General features: G+C 37.4%; 4 protein-coding genes across 6 annotated transcripts; 1 reads left to right on the forward strand and 3 right to left on the reverse strand.

Moving 5' to 3' along the window:
* The first annotated feature begins 426 nt into the window (after window positions 1–426).
* LOC100184965 (aspartate aminotransferase, cytoplasmic-like) lies at window positions 427–6,461 on the forward strand. The gene is made up of 9 exons (XM_026835465.1): window positions 427–611; window positions 1,333–1,514; window positions 2,079–2,199; window positions 2,548–2,640; window positions 2,900–3,015; window positions 3,815–3,974; window positions 4,824–4,989; window positions 5,488–5,630; window positions 5,924–6,461. Exons 1-9 carry the CDS (start codon window positions 494–496, stop codon window positions 6,070–6,072), a joined length of 1,248 nt encoding a protein of 415 aa, XP_026691266.1. The 5' UTR covers window positions 427–493; the 3' UTR covers window positions 6,073–6,461.
* A 575-nt stretch (window positions 6,462–7,036) lies between these two features.
* LOC494392 (uncharacterized) lies at window positions 7,037–13,464 on the reverse strand. 3 transcript variants are annotated; one of them, XM_026835339.1, is made up of 12 exons: window positions 13,047–13,464; window positions 12,875–12,899; window positions 12,368–12,478; window positions 12,057–12,131; window positions 11,730–11,842; window positions 11,074–11,256; window positions 10,529–10,678; window positions 9,721–9,879; window positions 9,224–9,390; window positions 8,789–8,859; window positions 8,157–8,276; window positions 7,037–7,847 (listed from the first exon to the last, which is right to left on the reverse strand). In XM_026835339.1, the coding sequence occupies exons 1-12, from the start codon at window positions 13,227–13,229 to the stop codon at window positions 7,723–7,725; spliced, it is 1,482 nt and encodes a 493-aa protein (XP_026691140.1). In that variant the 5' UTR covers window positions 13,230–13,464; the 3' UTR covers window positions 7,037–7,722.
* A 774-nt stretch (window positions 13,465–14,238) lies between these two features.
* Window positions 14,239–16,123, reverse strand: LOC100177125 (histone H3.3-like). The gene is made up of 4 exons (XM_002128874.4): window positions 15,911–16,123; window positions 15,485–15,586; window positions 15,176–15,279; window positions 14,239–14,743 (listed from the first exon to the last, which is right to left on the reverse strand). Exons 1-4 carry the CDS (start codon window positions 15,939–15,941, stop codon window positions 14,537–14,539), a joined length of 444 nt encoding a protein of 147 aa, XP_002128910.1. The 5' UTR covers window positions 15,942–16,123; the 3' UTR covers window positions 14,239–14,536.
* Window positions 16,124–16,978: 855 nt separating this feature from the next.
* On the reverse strand, window positions 16,979–20,156 carry LOC100179463 (proline-rich extensin-like protein EPR1). The gene is made up of 6 exons (XM_002128758.4): window positions 19,979–20,156; window positions 19,689–19,876; window positions 18,565–19,303; window positions 17,640–18,259; window positions 17,336–17,378; window positions 16,979–17,274 (listed from the first exon to the last, which is right to left on the reverse strand). Exons 1-5 carry the CDS (start codon window positions 20,055–20,057, stop codon window positions 17,373–17,375), a joined length of 1,632 nt encoding a protein of 543 aa, XP_002128794.1. The 5' UTR covers window positions 20,058–20,156; the 3' UTR covers window positions 16,979–17,274; window positions 17,336–17,372.
* Between the last annotated feature and the right edge of the window lie 614 nt (window positions 20,157–20,770).

A 20,770-nucleotide genomic window follows, 5' to 3' on the forward strand; every position in this document is an offset into this window, starting at 1 on the left:
CGTCGGCGCAACTTGTATGTGAACTTACTTTGGAAAATCAATACGACCTTTGCTTGCTTTGCAAAATGGAACAAATTGTAACAGCTGCAAACGAGTTCTAAGCGGCGTTAACACCGTATAGTCTGCCCTCATTTAGTTGGTAAATCTATATTATGTGAGGCTGTATGTTGGTAAACATAAAATAAAAAACAAGTATAGTAAAATTCTGTTTACTTATCAGTTTTTTCGTAAAGCACTATGAAAAACCTAGAATCAAAGTAATATTTGTATAAGACTGTAAATTGCGGGTCTTTATTAATTTATTGGTTAGATATAAAGTAGAATAATCAAACCAAAACATTTTTTTAGTTGTAGGGCAATGGTTGTTCAAAAAAATCTTTCTCTGCCGACAGTTCTATGCTACTTTTGTAATTAAGTTTATTTTTAATGAAATCCTTTAAATTACAGCAGATTCCATCTACAGTATATATTGTTTTGGTGCTTTATAACTAGCATGAGTTCACCATCGTTATTTGCTGATGTTGAATTGGCTGCCCCTGTTGTAGTTTTCCAGTTGACTGCTGACTACAACGCAGATAATGCAGATAAGAAGATCAACCTGGGCGTTGGAGGTAAATATAACTTTTCCAATCCTTCAGCTGTTGACCAGTGAAAATTTTAGTCTCAAAATGTTCCTTAGGCCTCACTGATAGCCGCTGTGTAATTGCAATTACGGTGATGCAGCAAGTTTTTGAGCATTTTTGACGACAACTAAGGAACATTTTTAGACCAAAACTTTTACTTTTCACCAGCCAAAAGATTACTTATTAACTGTCCATATTCTTCATGCTAGTAAAGAATGAAGACTCCTAGCTGTTAGTGTTATGTCATAACATTGAAGCTTTTTTGGTATCCTGATTTTCACTATTTCACTGTAAAACTCTTCAGGAATACTTTTTTTATTTCTTGAGAGCTAGTATTTTATACATTGGTGCTAGTGAAGAATCCTCTCCCTACGTTATCTGCTAAACACTAACTCCTGTAAGGCTGTAACCAATATCTACCAACCTCTAACACTTCCCACCAGCCTAATCTGTATAACCTGTTTAAATAAGTGTTAAAGCATCTGTTGTACCTTGTACACATGAAATAGTTGATTGTTCAACATAAATATTGCTGAATCAGTTGGGCCATCCATTGTGCTTACCTTTCTGTACACATCAATGCCAATTCATGCACACCCAAAAATAAACATCGGCATGCAGAAGATCTCACTAGGAATTGCCATATTCTGCTCAATTGGCTGTTAATTTACTCTCTTGTTCCTTATATAACATTGCCATTACATTACAGCATACAGAACTGATGAAGGTGAACCATGGGTGCTTCCAGTTGTTCGGTCAGTTGAAGCACAAATGGCGATCGATCCAGCTTTAAACCACGAATATCTCCCAATACTTGGCTTGCCAAGTTTCCGTGAATTAGCAACTCAGCTGATTCTTGGAAAAGACTCGCGTGCTATTCTTGAAAACAGAGTGAGTCTTGAATGAATCAGTGCAACTTATTTATCCCCATGGCGAGACAATGAAATTTGTTGTACACTGATACTTGCATGCCTGTGGTTGAATAAATGTAACTTATTTATCTTTAAGCAGTTGTTATGTTTCATACATCTTGTGCCTGCTTACCACGTATGTAGCTTTGAGGGTGATTATTTGTCGTTAGATAACAGCTAGTTTTTTTTAATGCAATAAAGCATTCATCAGATCTGAGCGTTTTATTGAATGATTTTTTAACAAAATGCTCCCAGTGGTCACAAATGGAGTTTCAAAATTGTCAGCTAAAAATCACCCACACAGTTACATACCTGATAACTCGTAAGCGAGCATGAGGTATATGAAACAGAAGACTTGTGTTTTAACGACTCTTGTTGCCCATTAAAAATTAAAGAAGTAACATAGTAAGCTCCTTGTATACAGTTCTGTATGGGTGAGGTCCGTGAAGACCTGGGATTTAGGCCAGACTTGGCCCATTACCCCATTGGCCCATTGTATACAGGTAATTAACAAAGCAAAAACCTCACCTTACTCCCAACACAGGCAGGAGGCGTCCAATCCATCAGTGGAACCGGTGCATTGAGATTGGCTGCCGAGTTTCTCTACAGATATTACAACAAGCGTGAAAAGTCAACGCCTGTTTATGTATCGAGCCCAACGTGGGGTGAGTATCTTTCCTTGTGTTTCGTTGTTGTTATGTTTGAATGGTTGTTGTGGTATTCGTATATAACAGTTTAAATTAAAGTTTAACAATAATTTATAAAAATTAACACTGTAATGAATAACCACTATTTATCTTGACATGACGGGAAACTGCAACCATTTATAACACGGGTGTTCTGTTTCATACACTTCGGAAAACAACAGTTTCATCTTACAAGTTTCCACATATGTAACTTTGTTGGTGACTTGTTTTGAACTGGTCTATTACTTAATGACAATGGTCTAGCTGTAATAAAGACACTTGTCCATTTCTAAGTATTCCTGTATATGACCACAATAACACTAACAGGCAACCAGACTGCAGTGTTTAAGAATGCAGGATTCACCGACATGAGAACCTACAGATACTGGGACGCTGAGGACCGTTGTTTGGATTATAAAGGTACAAACTAGGCCTTTTGTTTTATTATTTCTCTGTTTGACTTGAATTTGATGATATACGAACAGCTGTGCAACAATGCATGGGATTTCCCAGTAAAAATAGATCGTTTTTAATTTCTATACCAAAAATTCAAGAGCTTAATGAGATTTCACAAATAATGAAATAATATTATTTATACTTTGGTGTTAAAGTAAACAATGCATCCCACATTGAGTTGAAGGTTAAGTAACCTTGATCTAAACTTGTAATAATATCCCAGGCATGCTTGAAGACATGTTAAACGCACCAGAGTATTCCATCTTTATCTTCCATGGTTGCGCTCATAACCCAACTGGTGTAGATCCAACACATGAACAATGGCAAGGAATAGCAAAGGTAAGGTTATCTATATAAAGGTAAGGTTATCTATATCCTAAGCAAGACACTTAGCAGACTATGTCTCAATCTAGTGGTTACTAAAGAATTGTCTATAATCTAACTCAGTGCAAGGATACAATAAGGTAGAAATAGCCTAGTGGTGCGAGTAGTTTATGTAATAAACCAACAGAAAGAAGGTATTTGCTATGAAACATATATATCTTAAAGATAATTAAGTTACATCCATTTCTTCATTCACCCATTGACCCATAATCGGGCATGCAAAAATAAATAAACACCTTTTAACCTGTGTTATAACGTCTGTCAGATCAGCTTTTCAAAGGTAAGTAATGACATTGATTGACAGGCATGCAGTCTGTAACATAACACATATTACGGAACACCAGATCCTGACTGTGTTTTCTCGTCCTGCTATATAACTATAAGCACAATCAGGGTCAGATTCATGCAATTTATTACAGTTAAAAGGTTATATCCATTTCTCCCAAGGCATGCAAGAATCAGAATATAGTAATAAAACTTCCGTCAACCTGTGTCATAATGCCTGCAACATCAGCTATACAAGGACAAGTTATGACATTAAATGACGTGACAACTGTAGTGGCTTTCTAAAATAAGAGGTTGATGATGTCATTTTAAGCAAAATATATGTCCCTTATAAAACACAATACATTTGGCCTAATAGTTGAAGCAGTGACAACATAACTAAACCTAACAATGTATAAAACTTCAACCTGTGTCCATGCCTGCAACATCAGTTATGCAAGGACAAGTTATGACATTCATTTCTCTCCAGGCGTGCAAGGAGCGAAACATCTTTCCAGTGTTAGACTGCGCATACCAAGGATTTGCATCGGGCGATCCAGATGTGGATGCTTACAGCGCGAGGATGTTCGTAGATCTTGGATTCGAGGTCCTCATCTGTCAATCATTCGCTAAGAATTTCGGACTTTACAGTAAGTGGTATTAGAATGGTTAAGTGGTTATAATGAATGGAATATGAGCTCAAGATGAGTCTCAGATTCACAGGGTTTATTACAGTTATTAAGTTGTATATAAATTATTTATTCATGCGTGGCTGGAAACGACAGCCGTTATATTACACGGGTGTTCTGTTTCATATACCTCAGTCATGTCAACTCACGAATTATCTGTCCTTGCATAGTGGTGGGACAGGAACAGCCGTTATAACACGAATGTTCTGTTTCATACACCTCATGCCAGTAGAGTTACCACATATTTTACCTCATGGGTGATTTAACGCATTTTGTAATAAAAAAGATTTTACTGATTTTTTTAAAAACTTTTAATGAAATATTTAATAGCGTTGTTTATGGATTTTTAAAATAACTTTTATTTCCCGACCAAGAACATTTTAAAGATAGAAATTATCTTCCCTAACTTACATATGAGCCCTCAGGGCAACATTAACAATCAATAATTAAAAGTTAAATGACCTAAATGACAACTGTAGTGGCTTTGTATAATTAGAGACCGATGATGTCATTTTAAGCAAATATATATCCCTTATAAAACACAATTCATTTGGCTTAACAGTTGAAGCAGTAACATCATAACTAAACATATTAATATCTTGTACCTTTAACAAATAAGCATAACTGGCACGTTGTCTTCCAATTATGATTTAAACGTGTTTTAACGACTGTCATTTTGTCGCTATATCCTGTTTTTTCATTTTAATTCCTTTTTAACCTTCGCTATCGATGTCATAAAAAGTTAGGTTTTATCTATTCTTGTATCTTTGTAATCGAATAGACAATTATATTATATTATCCTTATTATAGACGAACGTGTTGGCAACTTAACCATGGTTATGCATGATGCCCCAACATTATCAAGGTGCAAGTCACAAGTTGAGCTTATCATCCGAGCCATGTATTCCAACCCCCCACACCATGGTGCTAGGGTGGTGGCTTCTACATTAGCCAATCCTGCATTTAAACAAGAATGGTAAGTTCATCAATCTTTCTGTAAGGGGATATTTATGGGCGCAAAACTTTTTAAAATGCATGAATTTATTTTTAACTGTAATTTTAAGGGGTAATTATAGACGCCAAAGCTTTTAAAATGCAGAAATTGGTTTATAACTGCAATTTTATGGGATTATTTATAGGTGCCAAACAGGCAGAAATTGTTACTCCGTTAATTCATGGCCTAAGGCTGTGTAATGTTATTTGGTTTGTGTGTGCTTGTTTATTGATGTGTTAAGATTTAATGTCATGTGTATTATTGGCGTTCCGCGTTGTTGTGCTTCAAGTTCAGAGAGAAAAACCCTATTTATAAAAGCCATGAATGTACATGTGTCACTAAAACTTTCGAATATATAGTAGAAAAATGAGCAACTCTTGAACTAAATCCTAAGGCCTCTGGCTTGCTAGGACTTCAACCATATGGAAAAGAGACTTTGTATTGCATACAGCAAATTAATCACAATATCTTTCAACCCAGGCTTGATAACTTACATACAATGTCTTCTCGTATCAAAGAGATGAGACAACTCCTCCATTCAAAGTTGAGAGCAAAGGGAACACCAGGGAACTGGGACCATATCATCAACCAGATTGGAATGTTCAGTTTCACAGGACTCAATGGTAACTAATCTTTAAAAATACTTTGGCGTTCAATCAGTACGCAGTGGCTACCAAAGGTAATGGGTTCAAGGCTTGTCGCTGCTACCATTGTGGGTGTATGTGTCATTTGGCAAGACACTAAACGGCAATTGCTCTTACCCAATGGTTAATTGGGAGTTGTCCAAATTATCAAAAAACAATTCCCCCAAGTTATATTTGTGGTAACTTGTAAGCTGACACGAACTGTCTGTGTATGTAACAGGACTGTTTGCCCCTCATTTTCACAGGATTAATTGTTGTCTTTCCATCTTTAGCAAGCCAAGTTCAGTACTTAAAGAAGCGGCATATTTATCTTCTTTCATCCGGTCGTATTAACATGTGTGGGCTTACCACATCAAACATGGAATACTTTGTTGATAATGTACATGATGCTGTCACCAATGTTAAGGATGGGAAACTGTAAAGTGACATATGTACATGTATACTAGAGTGGGGTAAGATGGGACACCTTTTTATTCCGTTTTCTTGTCCCATTTAGTAGTAAACAAAGAGAACAATCAAATAATTATAAAACCGTATCCTCACAACTCCCAGAGACCGTTGGTGATTGTTTAAAACAGGATTAAGATATTTTGATATTATGTGCTGAAGCCTGAAGGTGTCCCGTTTTCCCCCACCCTACTATATGTTCCATATACAACCTTCTGTATAATTGTAAGAGTGTCAATCTTCATTTTTGTAGTAATTTTAATATTACCCAAGTGGTATGTGCTGTAGGTGATTTTATTAGATTTCTATAAATTCCCAATAATCGTGGATTGTTTGTATTGAAATAAACAAAATTCAACTCAATTTCTCTGGATTGTGAATGAGCAGATTAGTTGAGTTTAGTAGAGGCAAAACCTGCCAACTCTGGCAGGTATATTGGCAGAGTATATATTGCGGTGGTTTATATCCCAGGTTCTCTTGCGTGTCTTGTGTCTTTCCAGATTTAAATGTGTTCCTCCCTGTAAGACCTTATCCATATACAATGTTGGGGTAATGGGCCAACTCTGATCTAAATCCCAGGTTCCATGCCTGCCTCACTGTAGGACCTCACCCATATAGAATAGAACGTGCATATACAATGTTGGGGTAATGGGTCAACTTTGATCTAAATCTCAGGTCCCATGGCGTGCCTCACTGTAGGACCTCACCCATGTAGAACAGAATGTGTGTTTACAATGTTTAGGTGATGGACTACCTCTGGGTTTGCTGTAAAACCTCATCCACATAGAAAGAAACAATATGAAAAATAACACTCAGACTCATAACTCTTCAGTGCTGCGCTGTCTTTTTTTTCAAATCATAATCATACCCGAAAACACCGACTGCAAATATGAAACTGCAAGCCACTACCTTGTTTCAATAGGTTTAACTCAGTGGGCTGAAACATTTCTTGATATCTATATTGATATTTTAACAAAATTTGATGCAAAAATGAGAAACAGTTTCTAAAAAAAAGTTTTAAAAAATTGAACAGAAAAAATAATGGAGAAAATTCCAAACATATCTGTTCCAAACAAATTTTGTAACAAGAAACATTTTTCTAAAGGAATATCACTTGTACTGTCAGACAGCTCAGGTTCTGCACCATTAGTAAAACCGTCTTTTTGACTCCCGTGTTAATCAAATAACAGTAGAAAACCATTCTATAACTAACGCAACGATTGAAGTAATAAGAAGGTACAACTTTACATTGCAACAGCATTCACTGTTCGACCAATACGTAGTAAATATAATTGGAAAACTATTTCCTACACCCCATGCTCATAAGGTATGCCTTGATAGCATGAGGCTATAGAATATAACCAACGATAGACAAACAAAACAACTTAATCTACATTGATAAGTTATCACATTGTAGCGGATAAAACTGTTTGTTTCATTATTACTAGGAAAATTGCTTTTTCGACCCTTTTTTGGTAGCACAACAGTACTTAACCAGTCATATAAGTTATAACCATCGATTGACGTAACTAAACAACTCAATCATTGCTTACTCAGCAAACGCACTCCGTGTGTTTATAAACTCACTGTCATTTCCCAACATTGATCCTAAGCCATCTTCCCATCACTCCCCAACTTCCACATCCTCCCCATGTTGATCTCCAACTTCATCTTCACTTTCCTCTTCATCGCTAACAATATATTTCTTCTTCCTCCCCTCCCCATCTTCTTGCTTTCGTCTTTTGGCTCCTGAGCAATTTTCAACAAACGATAAAGAAAGTTAAAATTTGAAATACATTTAAAAAAAACTTTTTTTAAAGGGCTTTTATTAACACATTCACAAATCTAATAAAACAGTTATTGTAATCCTGATTTTATTGAAAAAATAATTGCTATAACACCATTTTAAGTCGTGGTGTGGCAACAACAGTCGTTATTACACGGGTGTTTTGTTTCAAACACCTTGTGCCTGCTTACGCGTTACCACGTATGTAACTTAGTGGTTTATGTTTTCGAACCATCAATATGACATGACAATATCATTATGACATCACTAACCTTTCTCTATGAAGTCATCATCGTCATCTGAACTTAAATCTTTAGCGTTCATCAATCTTCGCCCGACCTCGGTGTCCGAATCCGATGAATATATCTTGTCGCGGTGTGAGAAAGGATGGCCTATGGGTGGAAAGATTAATATATGTTACGTTTAAATTTACAGCTTTCAAGTTTATAACATAGGTGTAATAATGAGGTAATTTGTATGTTTGTACAATCACTATCACTATAGAATATGTAAACTTGATTACATATGTGCACCATTGGTGGTATCAAGGATTGCACGGTCATGGATGCATTTATAATTATAAAGTTATACCACATGTGTTTTGTTTCACACACCTCGTGCCCCCTTACCTGTTAACACATGCGTGACTTAAGTATCCTTGTGTAGCTGGTATTCGTTAACATGGCTGTTCTGTTTCAGCCCCTTATGAATTACCACGTATGTAACTTATTTATCCTCGCATGGCGGGGCAATGACAGTCATTATAACGTGGGTGTTCTGTTTCATACACCTCAGGCCCGCTTATGAGTTACTGTATATGTAACTTGGTTTGTGATTGTTTTTGTATGGGTGACATTCTAAACATAGATAAAACTTTCAGTTATATCTAAAACATTCTGCGTACCAGATTTGAATCGATTCTTGAGAGCCGATACACTTTCTTCATCGTCATCGTTAGTTGTGTGGTCGTCGTATCTGAAAGTGGAAAAGCTTTGTGTTAAAATGTATAAAATAAACAATCCTGCCGATTTAAAACACTACAACTTTTGGGGTGATTGGCCAACTCCTTCATTCTGGGACGACTTTATGTTGAAGTGTCGTTAAATTATTTCCTTTCCTAAAAACAAACAATCGCGCATAGCTAAAAACTAATAAAACGCTACAATAATAATAATGCAACTAATCTATCCTCCCCATCACAAAAAATGACTTTTAAAATTTACTGAAATCCCTATGTTCTCTGGGTAATAGGTCAACTCTGGTCCATGTTCAACGTCCCAAACCACATTGTAAGGCCTCAGAACGAGATCAACCAGAATAACAATAATGACAACATCACCTTTCCTCCAGATATCCTGATGAGAGCCCTCTCATATGAGACTTCTCTCTCATCCTCCTCTTCTGTGCTTCCCTCCGCATATGAGCCTTCAGTTGATCTTCCTCTTCCTTCAACAACGCAGCTTTTCTAGACTCCGGATCTTGACCAGCGATTGGGAGGACCCGGACCTGAAATAAAAAAGATTGAGAATTGGAAAAAATTATAGAAAACTCCTTGATGAGTAAATATAAATATACTTATACAAGTAAATTTTCCAAAACTTAGTAAAAAATTATAGAATTTAAAGCTCGTTGTTGGGGTAATAAACCAACTCTGGCCTAAATCCCATTTAGTGACCACTGGGTTGGAGCAATGTCCAATAAGTGGCTTGGCCAAGGAAACACATATTATATACTTATTAGCATTAAGTATTGATTGATGCATCTTTTTTACGCTGCAAGCATCTAACCACCTAGTCACAGTTATAGAGAACATAACGGGAATTAAATATAATTTACCTTCTGTTGGTTCTGGTTATGCCTCATGGCTAACCTACTTGTCATTCGTTTATGAGTTGCTGACTTGGTACTGTGCGGTCGGAACGTTAGTTTTGTTTTAAATACGGCTTGTCCTTGTAGACCGGTTCCTTGTCGGATGAATAAATGGTTGTGGTCGCCCTGGAATAACAATCTTATATTACGATATAAGATTACTTCAAGAGAGATATAAGAATACTACAGGAAGCCTATACAACCATAATGTAATGTTAGGGTGTCTAAAGTGAAATGTTTGAAACAGAAGTGACGTTATATGTTTTATCCCTCAAGTTTAAAGTGCAAAATAGTTCTTACCCTGATGTTAGGTGTCTATACAAACAAGCAGAGCCAAAGTATATTGCATTCACCATATTAATCAATGAGGTTCCCTATGTTTGACAACTATGGGTGTAACTGTATTTTAACAATGTCACCCCAGATTTTACCCTGGTGTTAGGTGTCTATACAAACAAGCAGGGCCACAGTATACTGCATTCACCACATTAATTAATGAGGTTTCCTATGTTTAACAACTATGAGGGTAACTGCATTTTAACAATGTCACCCCAGATTTTACCCTGGTGTTAGTTGTCTATACAAACAAGCAGGGCCAAAGTATACTGCATTCACCACATTAATTAATGAGGTTCCCTATGTTTGACAACTATAAGTGTAACTGCGATGTCACCCTATTTTCTTTCAAAAAATACAAATCTGGCGCCTTTGGTTAGAATGGTAATAGCTTCTTCAAGCTTCCCTAAATTTTGAGGGCTAGTAATTTAAAACTAACCTGTAGCGACATCTGGTGGACATCGAATATCTCCGACCCAAGATGAAGTGACAAACTACCGTCCGACCACCTCACCAATCGTGAGTTCGATTCAAGAAGTTCGATCCCGTTCTCATCAACGTATTTCCTCCAACGCATCGTGTTTTCAACCTGGTGTGGTAAAGTTATTGGTGGTATTTTAAAGGGAAATGTAAATGGTCACCCTTAAAAACATATTCTTGCACAACACAATCAATTTGGAAAGACAAATATTATTAAAAGGCAAAAGCAGGAATACAATTTCATTTTCTTTCCAAAAAATAACTTTGATTTAGCTTGCCACCGCTGGTGTGACAAACGTTATTGTAGATTCAACAACCCAATAGGGTGTGTACAAGTACAGCAGCACAAGTATTTAGCATAAGTGCAGCAAAATATCTGCACAATTTTACTCTAGCAACATTTTCCACAGCTTTAAACTTTCCCGGCCAAAAATAAAGAAATCCTGTAGTGTAGCTTCCCAATACATACAGAATAATCCTGCGGTTCCTGCCCACCAACCTCACCTTTAACTTGAGCCTTGTCCTTCCTTCCTCATCCAACAACTCATCTTCCTCAATCTCATCTTCGTATACAGCTGGATCAAACGGTCGGGCCTCCACGCTAATGAAGTTGGGAAACCTCACGAAATGAATCGCCGATCCAAGGTCCGTCATTATTTTCGGGATTTCCACTTCAATTCGTGTCTCCTGTGATTATGGTGGTGTTGTAATAGGTATTTCATCACGGGCCGTAAACCTAAGGGGGCAGGGTGGGCAGATAAACCAAGGAATTTTTATTCAAAATTCTAAGTCTTTAACTTTTAATAAAAAGGCGAAAGTATATGTCACTTAATCCATGTACAGAATTAGGCACCAAACCTGGGGTGGCAGGGTGGGCAGGCCTCACATGAATACTTACTGCATTAATCACTAAACATTACTGCCAATTTCCTTCTTTTCCTTTTTTAATTAAATTAATTTTTTTCTTTGTTATCGTATTTAAGGAAATAACTAAAATAATATATTAACAGTTATGTTATAACTGCCACCTGTGTGTAAAAGTTTGATGCCTTTATTGTTAACAAAAAACTCTATCTGATGTTAACAAAAAAATCTCCATTAACAAAAATTTTTTAGAAAAAAAAAAAAAAAATATATATATAATTAAAAATTACTCTGACCATTGATTCCTTCTCTTGCTCCTGTTGTTCCTCCACCTCATCCTCATCATCAGTAATCCTTGATCTTCGATGAACAACTTCTTCTTCTTCCTCTTCTTCTTCCATGGCTTCAACTGGAATAAAAAAGCTTGAAAACTAGTATGGGAACTTTTTGTTTTGTGATCTTAAAGGACAACCATCTGCCATTTGAATAAACATTGTCTAAAAAAATTGTCCGCTATCGAAGCTATGAGAGCTTGTGCTAAGTTTTTGACAAATACTTGACATCTGACATGTGATGTAATAACTTTAAACATATACATAGATATATATAAAGAAAGCAGTCACCTGTTTCTTGCTTCTCTTCATCGGAAGATGAAATATCATCAGCATCTCCAAATAAGTTGCTCACTTTTTCTTGATCTGAATATAATATGAGTGTTAGTGTATTGAATACAAAATTGGAGTAGACTCATAGACTTCACCTGATCCAATGGTCTCTTCTATTTTATTTTATGGCAAGGGAAATATTATTTTATAGTTTAAACATTTTTTGGTTTCTTGGAATACTGATATATTAATAGTTTAATTTTTTTTAAATAGAATACAAGTTTAGACACAAACAATATTGAATAAAATAAAGTAAAATATGATATTACCTTCAGGTGGATTTGATTCATCACTTGATGCGGCTTCCACTTCATGTGTTGCTGTGTTTGTTTCCTCGTTATCTTCGCTGTCACTACCTGACTGTTGGGGTTGAGGGGTGCCTGGTGTAAAGGTTGGTTTTAGACGATAATGTAACTTATTTATCCTTTGGCAGGGCAACGTAGCAGCGCAACAACAGTGGTTAAAAGGTAGGTGTTTTCTTTTATATACCTTGTGCCTGATTTTGAGTTACCACATATGTAACTTATTTATCTTCACTTGGTGGGGCAACGACAGCTCTTATAACACGGGTGTTCTGTTTCATACACCTTGTGCCCGCTTATGAGTTACACATATGTAACTTATTTATCTTCCCGTGGAGGGGTAAAGACAGTCGTTATAATGTGAATGTTCTTTTCCATACTTCACGTCGGGCTACAAGCAGATACAATAACCACTGCGCCAGGGTGGCCAATCAAGTGATAATATAAAACAGGGCGAAATTAAGTAAAAGTTACCTTCTCCCTCATTTTGTTCCTCATCACTTGAAGCTCCTCCAGCCTCATTTTGTTCACTTCCAGATTCCCCACTCTGCTCTTCATTCCCCGATTCCTCATTCTCCTCCTGAGTTCCTCCTTCCTCCTCTCCTGACTCCTGCACCTCTTCATCTGATCCCTGATCCTCTCCCTCCGACCCTGCAACATTTTGCTCCTCATCTGACCCTGCAACGTTTTGCTCCTCATCTGACCCCGCATCCTCCTCTTCGGGGGAGGACCCTCCAAACAATCCCTCTTCCGTTGCGGGATTTTCTTCATGATCCGAACCATCATCATCATTGGAACTATCCTCCCCAAATAATTGTTCTTCTTCCATTTCAAACCAAGTTTAAGAATTCCTTCAAATGTTCTTTTGTATGCTGTTTTGCTGTTGGTGCAAATTTTAACTAAACCAAACTTTAAAGATCCTTTATTAGTAATGCAGACCAACTTTTAGAGCTCCTTTACTTGGCAAATTCAAACTACCCAATAAATCAGGTCAACATTCAGTTTGTGGTATTTGGCATGCGAAATCTAATGTCAATGCAAATATAATACACCTAGGCTATTATGAACCTGTAGAATACATTATAAACACTTAAACAACAACCACAAGCAAATAGAATACCAAACAATGCTCAACACCAGACATATACAAGTTTACACTATAAAGTTTTACAGTACACTAGGTCTACGTTTATCGGTGCTAGTGAACAATCCCCCACCTTATTTGCTAACCACCAACCTCCAACACTTTCCCCCAGCCTATTCTGCTGTATGTACCGGAGGATTATTCAATCTCCACTAGTGTCCGTTTATCTTATACGTTACCAGTCAACGTAAAAACCAATGCTTACATTTAACGAGCAACGAGGATTCTTTATCTGTTTAAAAATACCTTAAATTATCATAATACTTGCTTAAAACTATAAAAAAAACAAGGATAACTACATACAAAAAATCAAAACATGCTTTAACACGCATTAATGATTATGCATCACGTGGTCACGGCCGTACATAAAAATTGTATTACAGTGAACTTTTAAATTTAGGGGTCTTCAAACTAAAGATATCACGGCACTTACAAGTTTGTTCTGTAGTATTAAGAATTATACACAAAATAAATTGTTATAAAACCATATGGTCTACATATTACTAAATTTTGGGTTGATTTAATGAGGATTCTGACTCAATCTGCAAACTGAGTTTAACAACCACTTTTCCTAAGTAGTTTTACCCTACTGTGTGTTTAATGACAGTCGTTTTGCTGTTGATTCATTTTTCCTAGGTGCTTTTAAACTGATCTTTGCTAATGTATACTGATAGACAAATAGTTCATTTTCTAAAGGTGAATTACCTTCTGGTAATTGCCATTGAGTGTCGGGTGTCCATTGATACATGCAATTTAGTTTAAAAAACCCAGAAATCCTGTGCCAAATTATTCCATCAAACAGTTTAAATAAAACAGAACCTTTTTAGTTTAAAAAAGTTGTTGTTTTTGGCGAACTAAAAAAAACAGTGAACAATTTATTTTGGATACAATACATGGCAGTGTGTAAATATATCTATGTTAAAATATAAACACAGACTATTACAATAACGCGAATAAAAGCAGTCCATGATGGTTGGTTAAAAACTAATGTCTCATTCAGTTCCATCTCTATGCCTCAGCTTCCTGATAAACTGGGCGTCTTTAGTCATGACAGTAACACGGTTTGTAAAAGTGGCTGCCAGGTTGCAATCCTCGAAAAACCTGACAAGATAAGCTTCAGCTGCTTCATGCAGAGCCTGGATTGCCAAGCTTTGCCATGCAGAGATACGTGGGTTAATTTTGTACTGTATTTCACGCACCTGTTAATACAGAACATATAAGCAATGAATTACTAAATCTCATCTATTTATTCTCATTTATAAAGTCAAGGACAGTCGTTTCAAACAGATATTCCTGTTTCATGCACTTTGTGCTCGCTTATGGGTTACCACGTATGTAACTTATTTATCCTTGCGTGGTGGGGCAACGACAGTCGTTATAAACGGGTGTTCTGTTTCATATACCTCGTGCCCCTTACGAGTTACCAAGCATGTAACTTCATGGGTGACTCATTAATGTTTATTTTGGGGCTGAGCAAATGTATATTTATACTAGACTAAACACTAAATGTGAAATGTATAAATATATGCATTTGCCCATCCCTAAAAAGGTGGAAAGTGCTTCACAGACATTTTGGCCTGTACACAGAACATCAGTTGAAAAATTAATACTACTTTAACAAAGTAACAAACCACTCTGCTGAAAGGGAGTTTTCTTATAGAAAGGTTGGTAGTGGATTGTAGTTTGCGAATATCTTTCAAAACTTGTACACCAGGTCTTTTCCTCGGCTTCCTAACTGTGGAGCAAAATGTAGGAGTGACAAAAACTTAAATATGCATGGTTTTGATGCAGCATACTCTTCCTTTGTCTTTAGAAAAACGAGAGAATAAAAAAATGATTCATTAGTGTATCTGTATTTTAACAATGTCATCCTACAAAATTTGTTTTGGTTAAAAATCTATGACGCATTTGTAGAGCTTGGGTAATAAACACTGGGATACCTGGAGTTTTTTTCTTTGGTTGACTTGATTTTCTCTTGGCAGAACCAGAGGCAGAAGATTGGCTATGTCTCGATTTGTTTGGTGTTCTGCTGGTTGAAGGACCTGTAAAATTATTATATAATGGGTTCAAGAGGGTCGCTGCTACTATTGTGGGTGCAGGTGTCCTCGGGTAAGACACTTAACGGCAATTGCTGTAATCCAGCGGCCACTAATGGGTTGTCCAAATTATCAGCCAAATAAAAAGAAAAAAATAATCTAAAAATAAAACAGAAAGTAACATACATGGTAACTCGAAGCTGACACAAGGTGTATGAAACAGAACCCCCTGTGTTAAAATGACAGCTGTTTTCCAACCACGCAAGGATAAAGCAAGTTACATTTATTCATTTGTGAATTCTCTAAATATCGGTAATATTTATTGTTTACCTGGTGAATGCACTTGTGGCTGTCGTACCATGTTCCTCAATATATATTGAGATTATTCTTTAGAGGTGTTTATGTCACCAATATTTGCAATAATTGTTAACATCAGATAAAACAAGTTCAACTATGATTGAATATATTCACTGAAAGCAACAAATAAAGAATCTACTTTTTGCGCTTGTGAAAAAATCTCCCCCCACGTTATCTGTAACTGGTAAATGGCAAATGTAACTCGTAATAACCCACGACCTATACGTGGTAACTCGTAAGCAGGCACGAAGTGAATAAAACAGAACACCTGTGGGTGCTAGTGAAGAGTCTTCCCCCCACCTAATTTGCTAACCACTAACCTCTAAACCCTATAACCACTAACACTTTCCACCAGCATATTCTGCTATGTACCGGAAGATTCTTCACTACTGCCCACCAGTGTTATAAAAACTACTAATTTGGTTCTAATTTTAATTCAGCGTTTAACTTGCTGCAACCTTATGGTAACTCACAACTAAACAACTCACCCATTTTGTTGATTTTTAAAATTTAAATGGCCCGCAGTGAAAATTAGAACGGACAAGATCAGGGCAAGCATATCACTTTAATAGGGGAGTACTAAAACAATTAAAAAACAAACAAAAATATGAGCATTATTGTTTTAATCAAAACATGATTTGTTTAGAGTTTCCAAGTATTTAGTTGTGTAATTGGTTATATATTGATCCATATAGCCCATGCCCTACGCCAGAGTGCGTATATAGTGGGGAAAGATGGGACACCTTTAGCACGAAATATATAAATATCCTGATTTTAAACAATTAACAATGGTCTATGAAAGTCGCGGGGACAAGGTTTTATAATTCCTTGAATGTTTTTTTGTTTGCTACCAAAATGTACGAGAAAATAGAATGAAAAGGTGTCCCATCTTTCCCCATCCTACTATATAAACATGTTTATATACGGACTGTGCCCTACACAACTCAGGGTCGCAGGTTTTACACTAGATATTTACTTATTCGGAACTTAACCTGTATAATTGGATTAACTGCAAAGGTGTAATTAAGTTTCTATTTTCTCATTTTAAACAAAACCCGTTTATTTTCTTTGGCGCTTTAAAGAGAAGCAGTTTATTAAGCGAAGCCACTACGCCAACATAAATTCACAGCCAGAGAGATAGGCCTACTTGAGGAAGATGTAACGAACTGCGAAATAACAAAGATTTAAGAAAGCATTAGAAAGGAGATAGAGAAGGAGAGGTAAGGTAAAGGGGAGAACACGCCATTTGTATTTTAAACTACGAAGATGGGCCTCTTGAGGTGATGGAGCAGTAACATCGTTGTGTATTTCTTCGTCTACGGTTCTACGTTTTCTAACTGTGAAAAAAAGTAAAGTTAAAAGAACTTTTACAAAGGGCCTAATATGTTGTCGTTTTACCTCTACGTCTGCTCTTGTTGTCGCTCTGAACAACGGCTTAGTACTGAAAGGTAAAAAACAAAGTTACATTAACGGGCACAGGGTGGATGAAACATAAAAATATAACCATAGTTGTCTTTAAAAAAGTTACATTATCTAGACTTAACCTAGGCATATAGGCAGTGTTTGATCATGAGAACATATTCTGCCCTGTCAGTAGGCAGATTATGACATAGGTGTCTTAAGACAGCTGAGGTATCTGTATATGATATATGTATGCAGTTTAGTTTTCTTTATATAGCCTAGGTATGTCAGTTGTACTCACTACGGTAGAGTATGCTGAGGCAGAGGAGGAGGCTGAGGCAGAAGAGGAGGCTGAGGCAGATGCGGATGAGGAGGCGCTGTAGGAGCCAGAAGATAAAGCGTATGCGTTAGATGATGAACCGAGCTTGCCAGAGAAGTATTTGGAGATATCTGGGAATTTGAAGTCGAACTTGCTTGGTGCGCATGGTTCTGGGGCGACTGGTTCGCATGGCTCTTCGATTTGTACGCATGGCTCTTCGATTTGTACGCATGGCTCTTCGATTTGTACGCATGGCTCTTCGATTTGTACGCATGGCTCTTCGATTTGTACGCATGGCTCTTCGATTTGTACGCATGGCTCTTCAATTTGTACGCATGGCTCTTCAATTTGAATGCATGGCTCTTCGATTTGAACGCATGGCTCCTCAATGGTTTCAATGCATGGCTCGTCAACGATTTCAACGCATGGCACTGGGTCGCATGGCTCTTCTAAAGTCTCAACGCATGGATCTTCTACAACTTCAATGCATGGATCTTCCAATACTTCAATGCATGGATCTTCAATGCATGGATCTTCAATGCATGGCTCTTCAATGCATGGCTCTTCGATTTGTACGCATGGAGCTGGTGCACATCGACGAGCTGTAACATAATATTGTTTTATTTGCTGTATAAATTAATCAAACGTCTTAACAACACTTGAGGCGGGATGACAGTCGTTATAACACGGGTGTTCTGTTCCACACGCCTCGTGCACGCTCACGAGTTACCACGCATATAACTTAGTAGGGAATTGTTTAATGTATGGCTCGGTTGGAGCAAGTTTAGTGTCTTGCCAAAAAGATGCAAGCCTTAAATAGCAGCAGCGTAAAGTTTCGAACCAGTACTCTCAGGTCTTGGGGTGTGCGCGCTAATCACATTACTAGTTATTATATTAAGTTAATTACTTGGGTAACATGGTCGTCGGTACTGTGGACCGCATGGTCGTCGGATTTGTGGGCCGCATGGTCGTCTAATGGTTGGACCGCATGGTCGCCGGATGGTTGGACCGCATGGTCGTCTAATGGTTGGACCGCATGGACGTCTAATGGTTGGACCGCATGGTCGTCGGATTTGTGGAATACATGGTCGTCGGATTTGTGGAATACATGGTCGTCGGATTTGTGGAATACATGGTCGTCGGATTGATGGTCCACATGACACTCTTGAAGACGCAGAGGCACATGCGCTCATTCGGCGTTGACCAAAGCATGGTCGTCTAAAGCTTGGTCCACATGGTCGTCGGATTTGTGGAATACATGGTCGTCGAATTTGTGGAATGCATGGTCGTCGAATAGTTGGTCGGCATGGGATCGAAACAGGGGTGATGCATGGGTCGACAACTTTAGTTTGACATGGGATGGTCAGGGTTTCTGGCTCGCATGGCTTGAAAATGGTTACTGGTGGTGCGCATGGCGCAAGGGTTGTAACGAGGTCGACACATGGCGCACGGGGTGCTGGTGTGACTCGACGTCTGAAGTAACCTGTCTTGAGAGGCGCGGAAAGGTCAGCAGCGGTAAGGGTCTTCCATACGATTCTGTCGTCGTCAGCGGTGACGGTTTCGCCATCTTCAGTAATGACAGTGTTTCGGAGTTCGATTGGTCCGGTAATACAAGGTTCTTCTGGGACTTGTTCATCTTCTTCAACCTGATGATAAATTTGTTATTTATCTATTCGAATAAATTAACGGAGATCTGGTCAATTAAATGAACGAAAAAACCACTTAAATAAAAGTGTCAATAAAAGCGTAGCTGCTAAACCCAACATACAGTATAAGTTTACTCATATTGATTTATTTTTTAAATAAAACAAGTTAAGATATATAGTAGAGTGGGGGCACCTTTTCGTTCCATTTTCTCGTTCCATTTAGTAGTAAACAAAGAATTTTCAAAGAATTATAAAACCGTATTTTCACGACTCCCATAAACCGTTGTTAATTGTTTAAAACATATTTAGGATATTTGGATATTATGTGCTAAAAGTGTCCCATTTTACCTCCCAGTACTATAGTTATAAAAGAACGTAAATTCACCTTGACATCAACGCATGGATCGATGGAGAATGTTGAGGAAGAAGATGCGGAAGCGGAGGCTGAGGCGGAAGCAGAAGCTGAGGCAGAAGAAGAGCTGCTGATCCCGGAGTCGGAAAGAAAGGTTTCTGGGCCTCCGGTTTTCACGAATGCGGTAGCAGTTGCCATGGATGAACCGCCATTCAAAATGCCTAGAAAAAAGTAAAATGATTTGAATTTTACTTTTTTACATCTTTAAACTAATAGTTACAAATGTTTCTTGTAAATAAAAAAAACTTTACATTTTGACTTACTAGGAAGATCTGGCATTGAGAGAATGGAAGCGGCCGAAGTTGTCCCGAGGACGAGTGCTAACATAAAGATACAACGCATGCTGATGACTGTTGCTATGTCTTTCCAACAACAAAATCAACTTTCTGTAAATGACCCGAACCATTGCAGGGACCAAATTTATAGAAATCTGCAGCCGGATGTCCGGTTTTGGAGGAGACATTCGGGCGTCAGGGCAGCCCTTGGACTTTTTCGATAAGCAAACATACAACTTGCAAGAACTAGATATTTTTAAGTGGTTGCCGTTCGATATTTATAAATACCGAAGTTCTCGAGCTACAAAACAACATGGTATTATCCGTGTTTAAGTTGTAAGAGTTGTAGTTCACTTAGCTTGCTTGTGAGTGGCTGCAGTGCCCTGAGCAAACAATGGGTATTGTGATGACACTTACATGGGGTAATACCGAACAACGTTTGTTTGTTCATAGGAAGGGATTTTATTTTAAAAACACGTGGCTTATATGTAACAAAATAAAAAGAAATTATTTTTAGCTACTTTACAAGAGCTCTTGAACAGTTTCGAAACTGCTGTTGCATGAATGTTGCTTTAATAGGGATTTAAATGCCAATAAATGTGGTGCGAAAGCTATGCGAAATATTCAGTGGGAAACAAATGCATCGTGTAAATTTAAAAAAGACAGTTTAAAAATGGGTCGTTCGTATCTAGCTCAAATTAATAGTTGTCTCTTGTGTTAAATAACTCTATTGCTTCTTCATTATTACACTATACAACCATAAACCAAAACAACAGAAAT

This window comes from Ciona intestinalis, chromosome 8, assembly GCF_000224145.3.
Source record: "Ciona intestinalis chromosome 8, KH, whole genome shotgun sequence".
Lineage (NCBI taxonomy): Eukaryota > Metazoa > Chordata > Ascidiacea > Phlebobranchia > Cionidae > Ciona > Ciona intestinalis.

Coding starts and splice junctions, on each gene's coding strand:
- LOC100179463 (XM_002128758.4), bottom strand. CDS start 20,057: ATGCGTTGTATCTTTATGTTAGCACTCGTCCTCGGGACAACTTCGGCC. Junction 19,877..19,978: donor CTCAATGCCAGATCTTCCTA/GTAAGTCAAAAT, acceptor ACTTTTTTCTAG/GCATTTTGAATGGCGGTTCA. Junction 19,304..19,688: donor ATCCATGCGTTGATGTCAAG/GTGAATTTACGT, acceptor ATTTATCATCAG/GTTGAAGAAGATGAACAAGT.
- LOC100184965 (XM_026835465.1), top strand. CDS start 494: ATGAGTTCACCATCGTTATTTGCTGATGTTGAATTGGCTGCCCCTGTT. Junction 612..1,332: donor GATCAACCTGGGCGTTGGAG/GTAAATATAACT, acceptor ATTACATTACAG/CATACAGAACTGATGAAGGT. Junction 3,016..3,814: donor AATGGCAAGGAATAGCAAAG/GTAAGGTTATCT, acceptor ATTTCTCTCCAG/GCGTGCAAGGAGCGAAACAT.
- LOC100177125 (XM_002128874.4), bottom strand. CDS start 15,941: ATGGTACGACAGCCACAAGTGCATTCACCAG. Junction 15,280..15,484: donor ACCAAAGAAAAAAACTCCAG/GTATCCCAGTGT, acceptor TTTGCTCCACAG/TTAGGAAGCCGAGGAAAAGA. Junction 14,744..15,175: donor AACTCCCTTTCAGCAGAGTG/GTTTGTTACTTT, acceptor CTGTATTAACAG/GTGCGTGAAATACAGTACAA.
- LOC494392 (XM_009860881.3), bottom strand. CDS start 13,229: ATGGAAGAAGAACAATTATTTGGGGAGGATAGTTCCAATGATGATGAT. Junction 12,132..12,367: donor TGAATCAAATCCACCTGAAG/GTAATATCATAT, acceptor TATTATATTCAG/ATCAAGAAAAAGTGAGCAAC. Junction 9,391..9,720: donor ATAACCAGAACCAACAGAAG/GTAAATTATATT, acceptor TTTTTATTTCAG/GTCCGGGTCCTCCCAATCGC.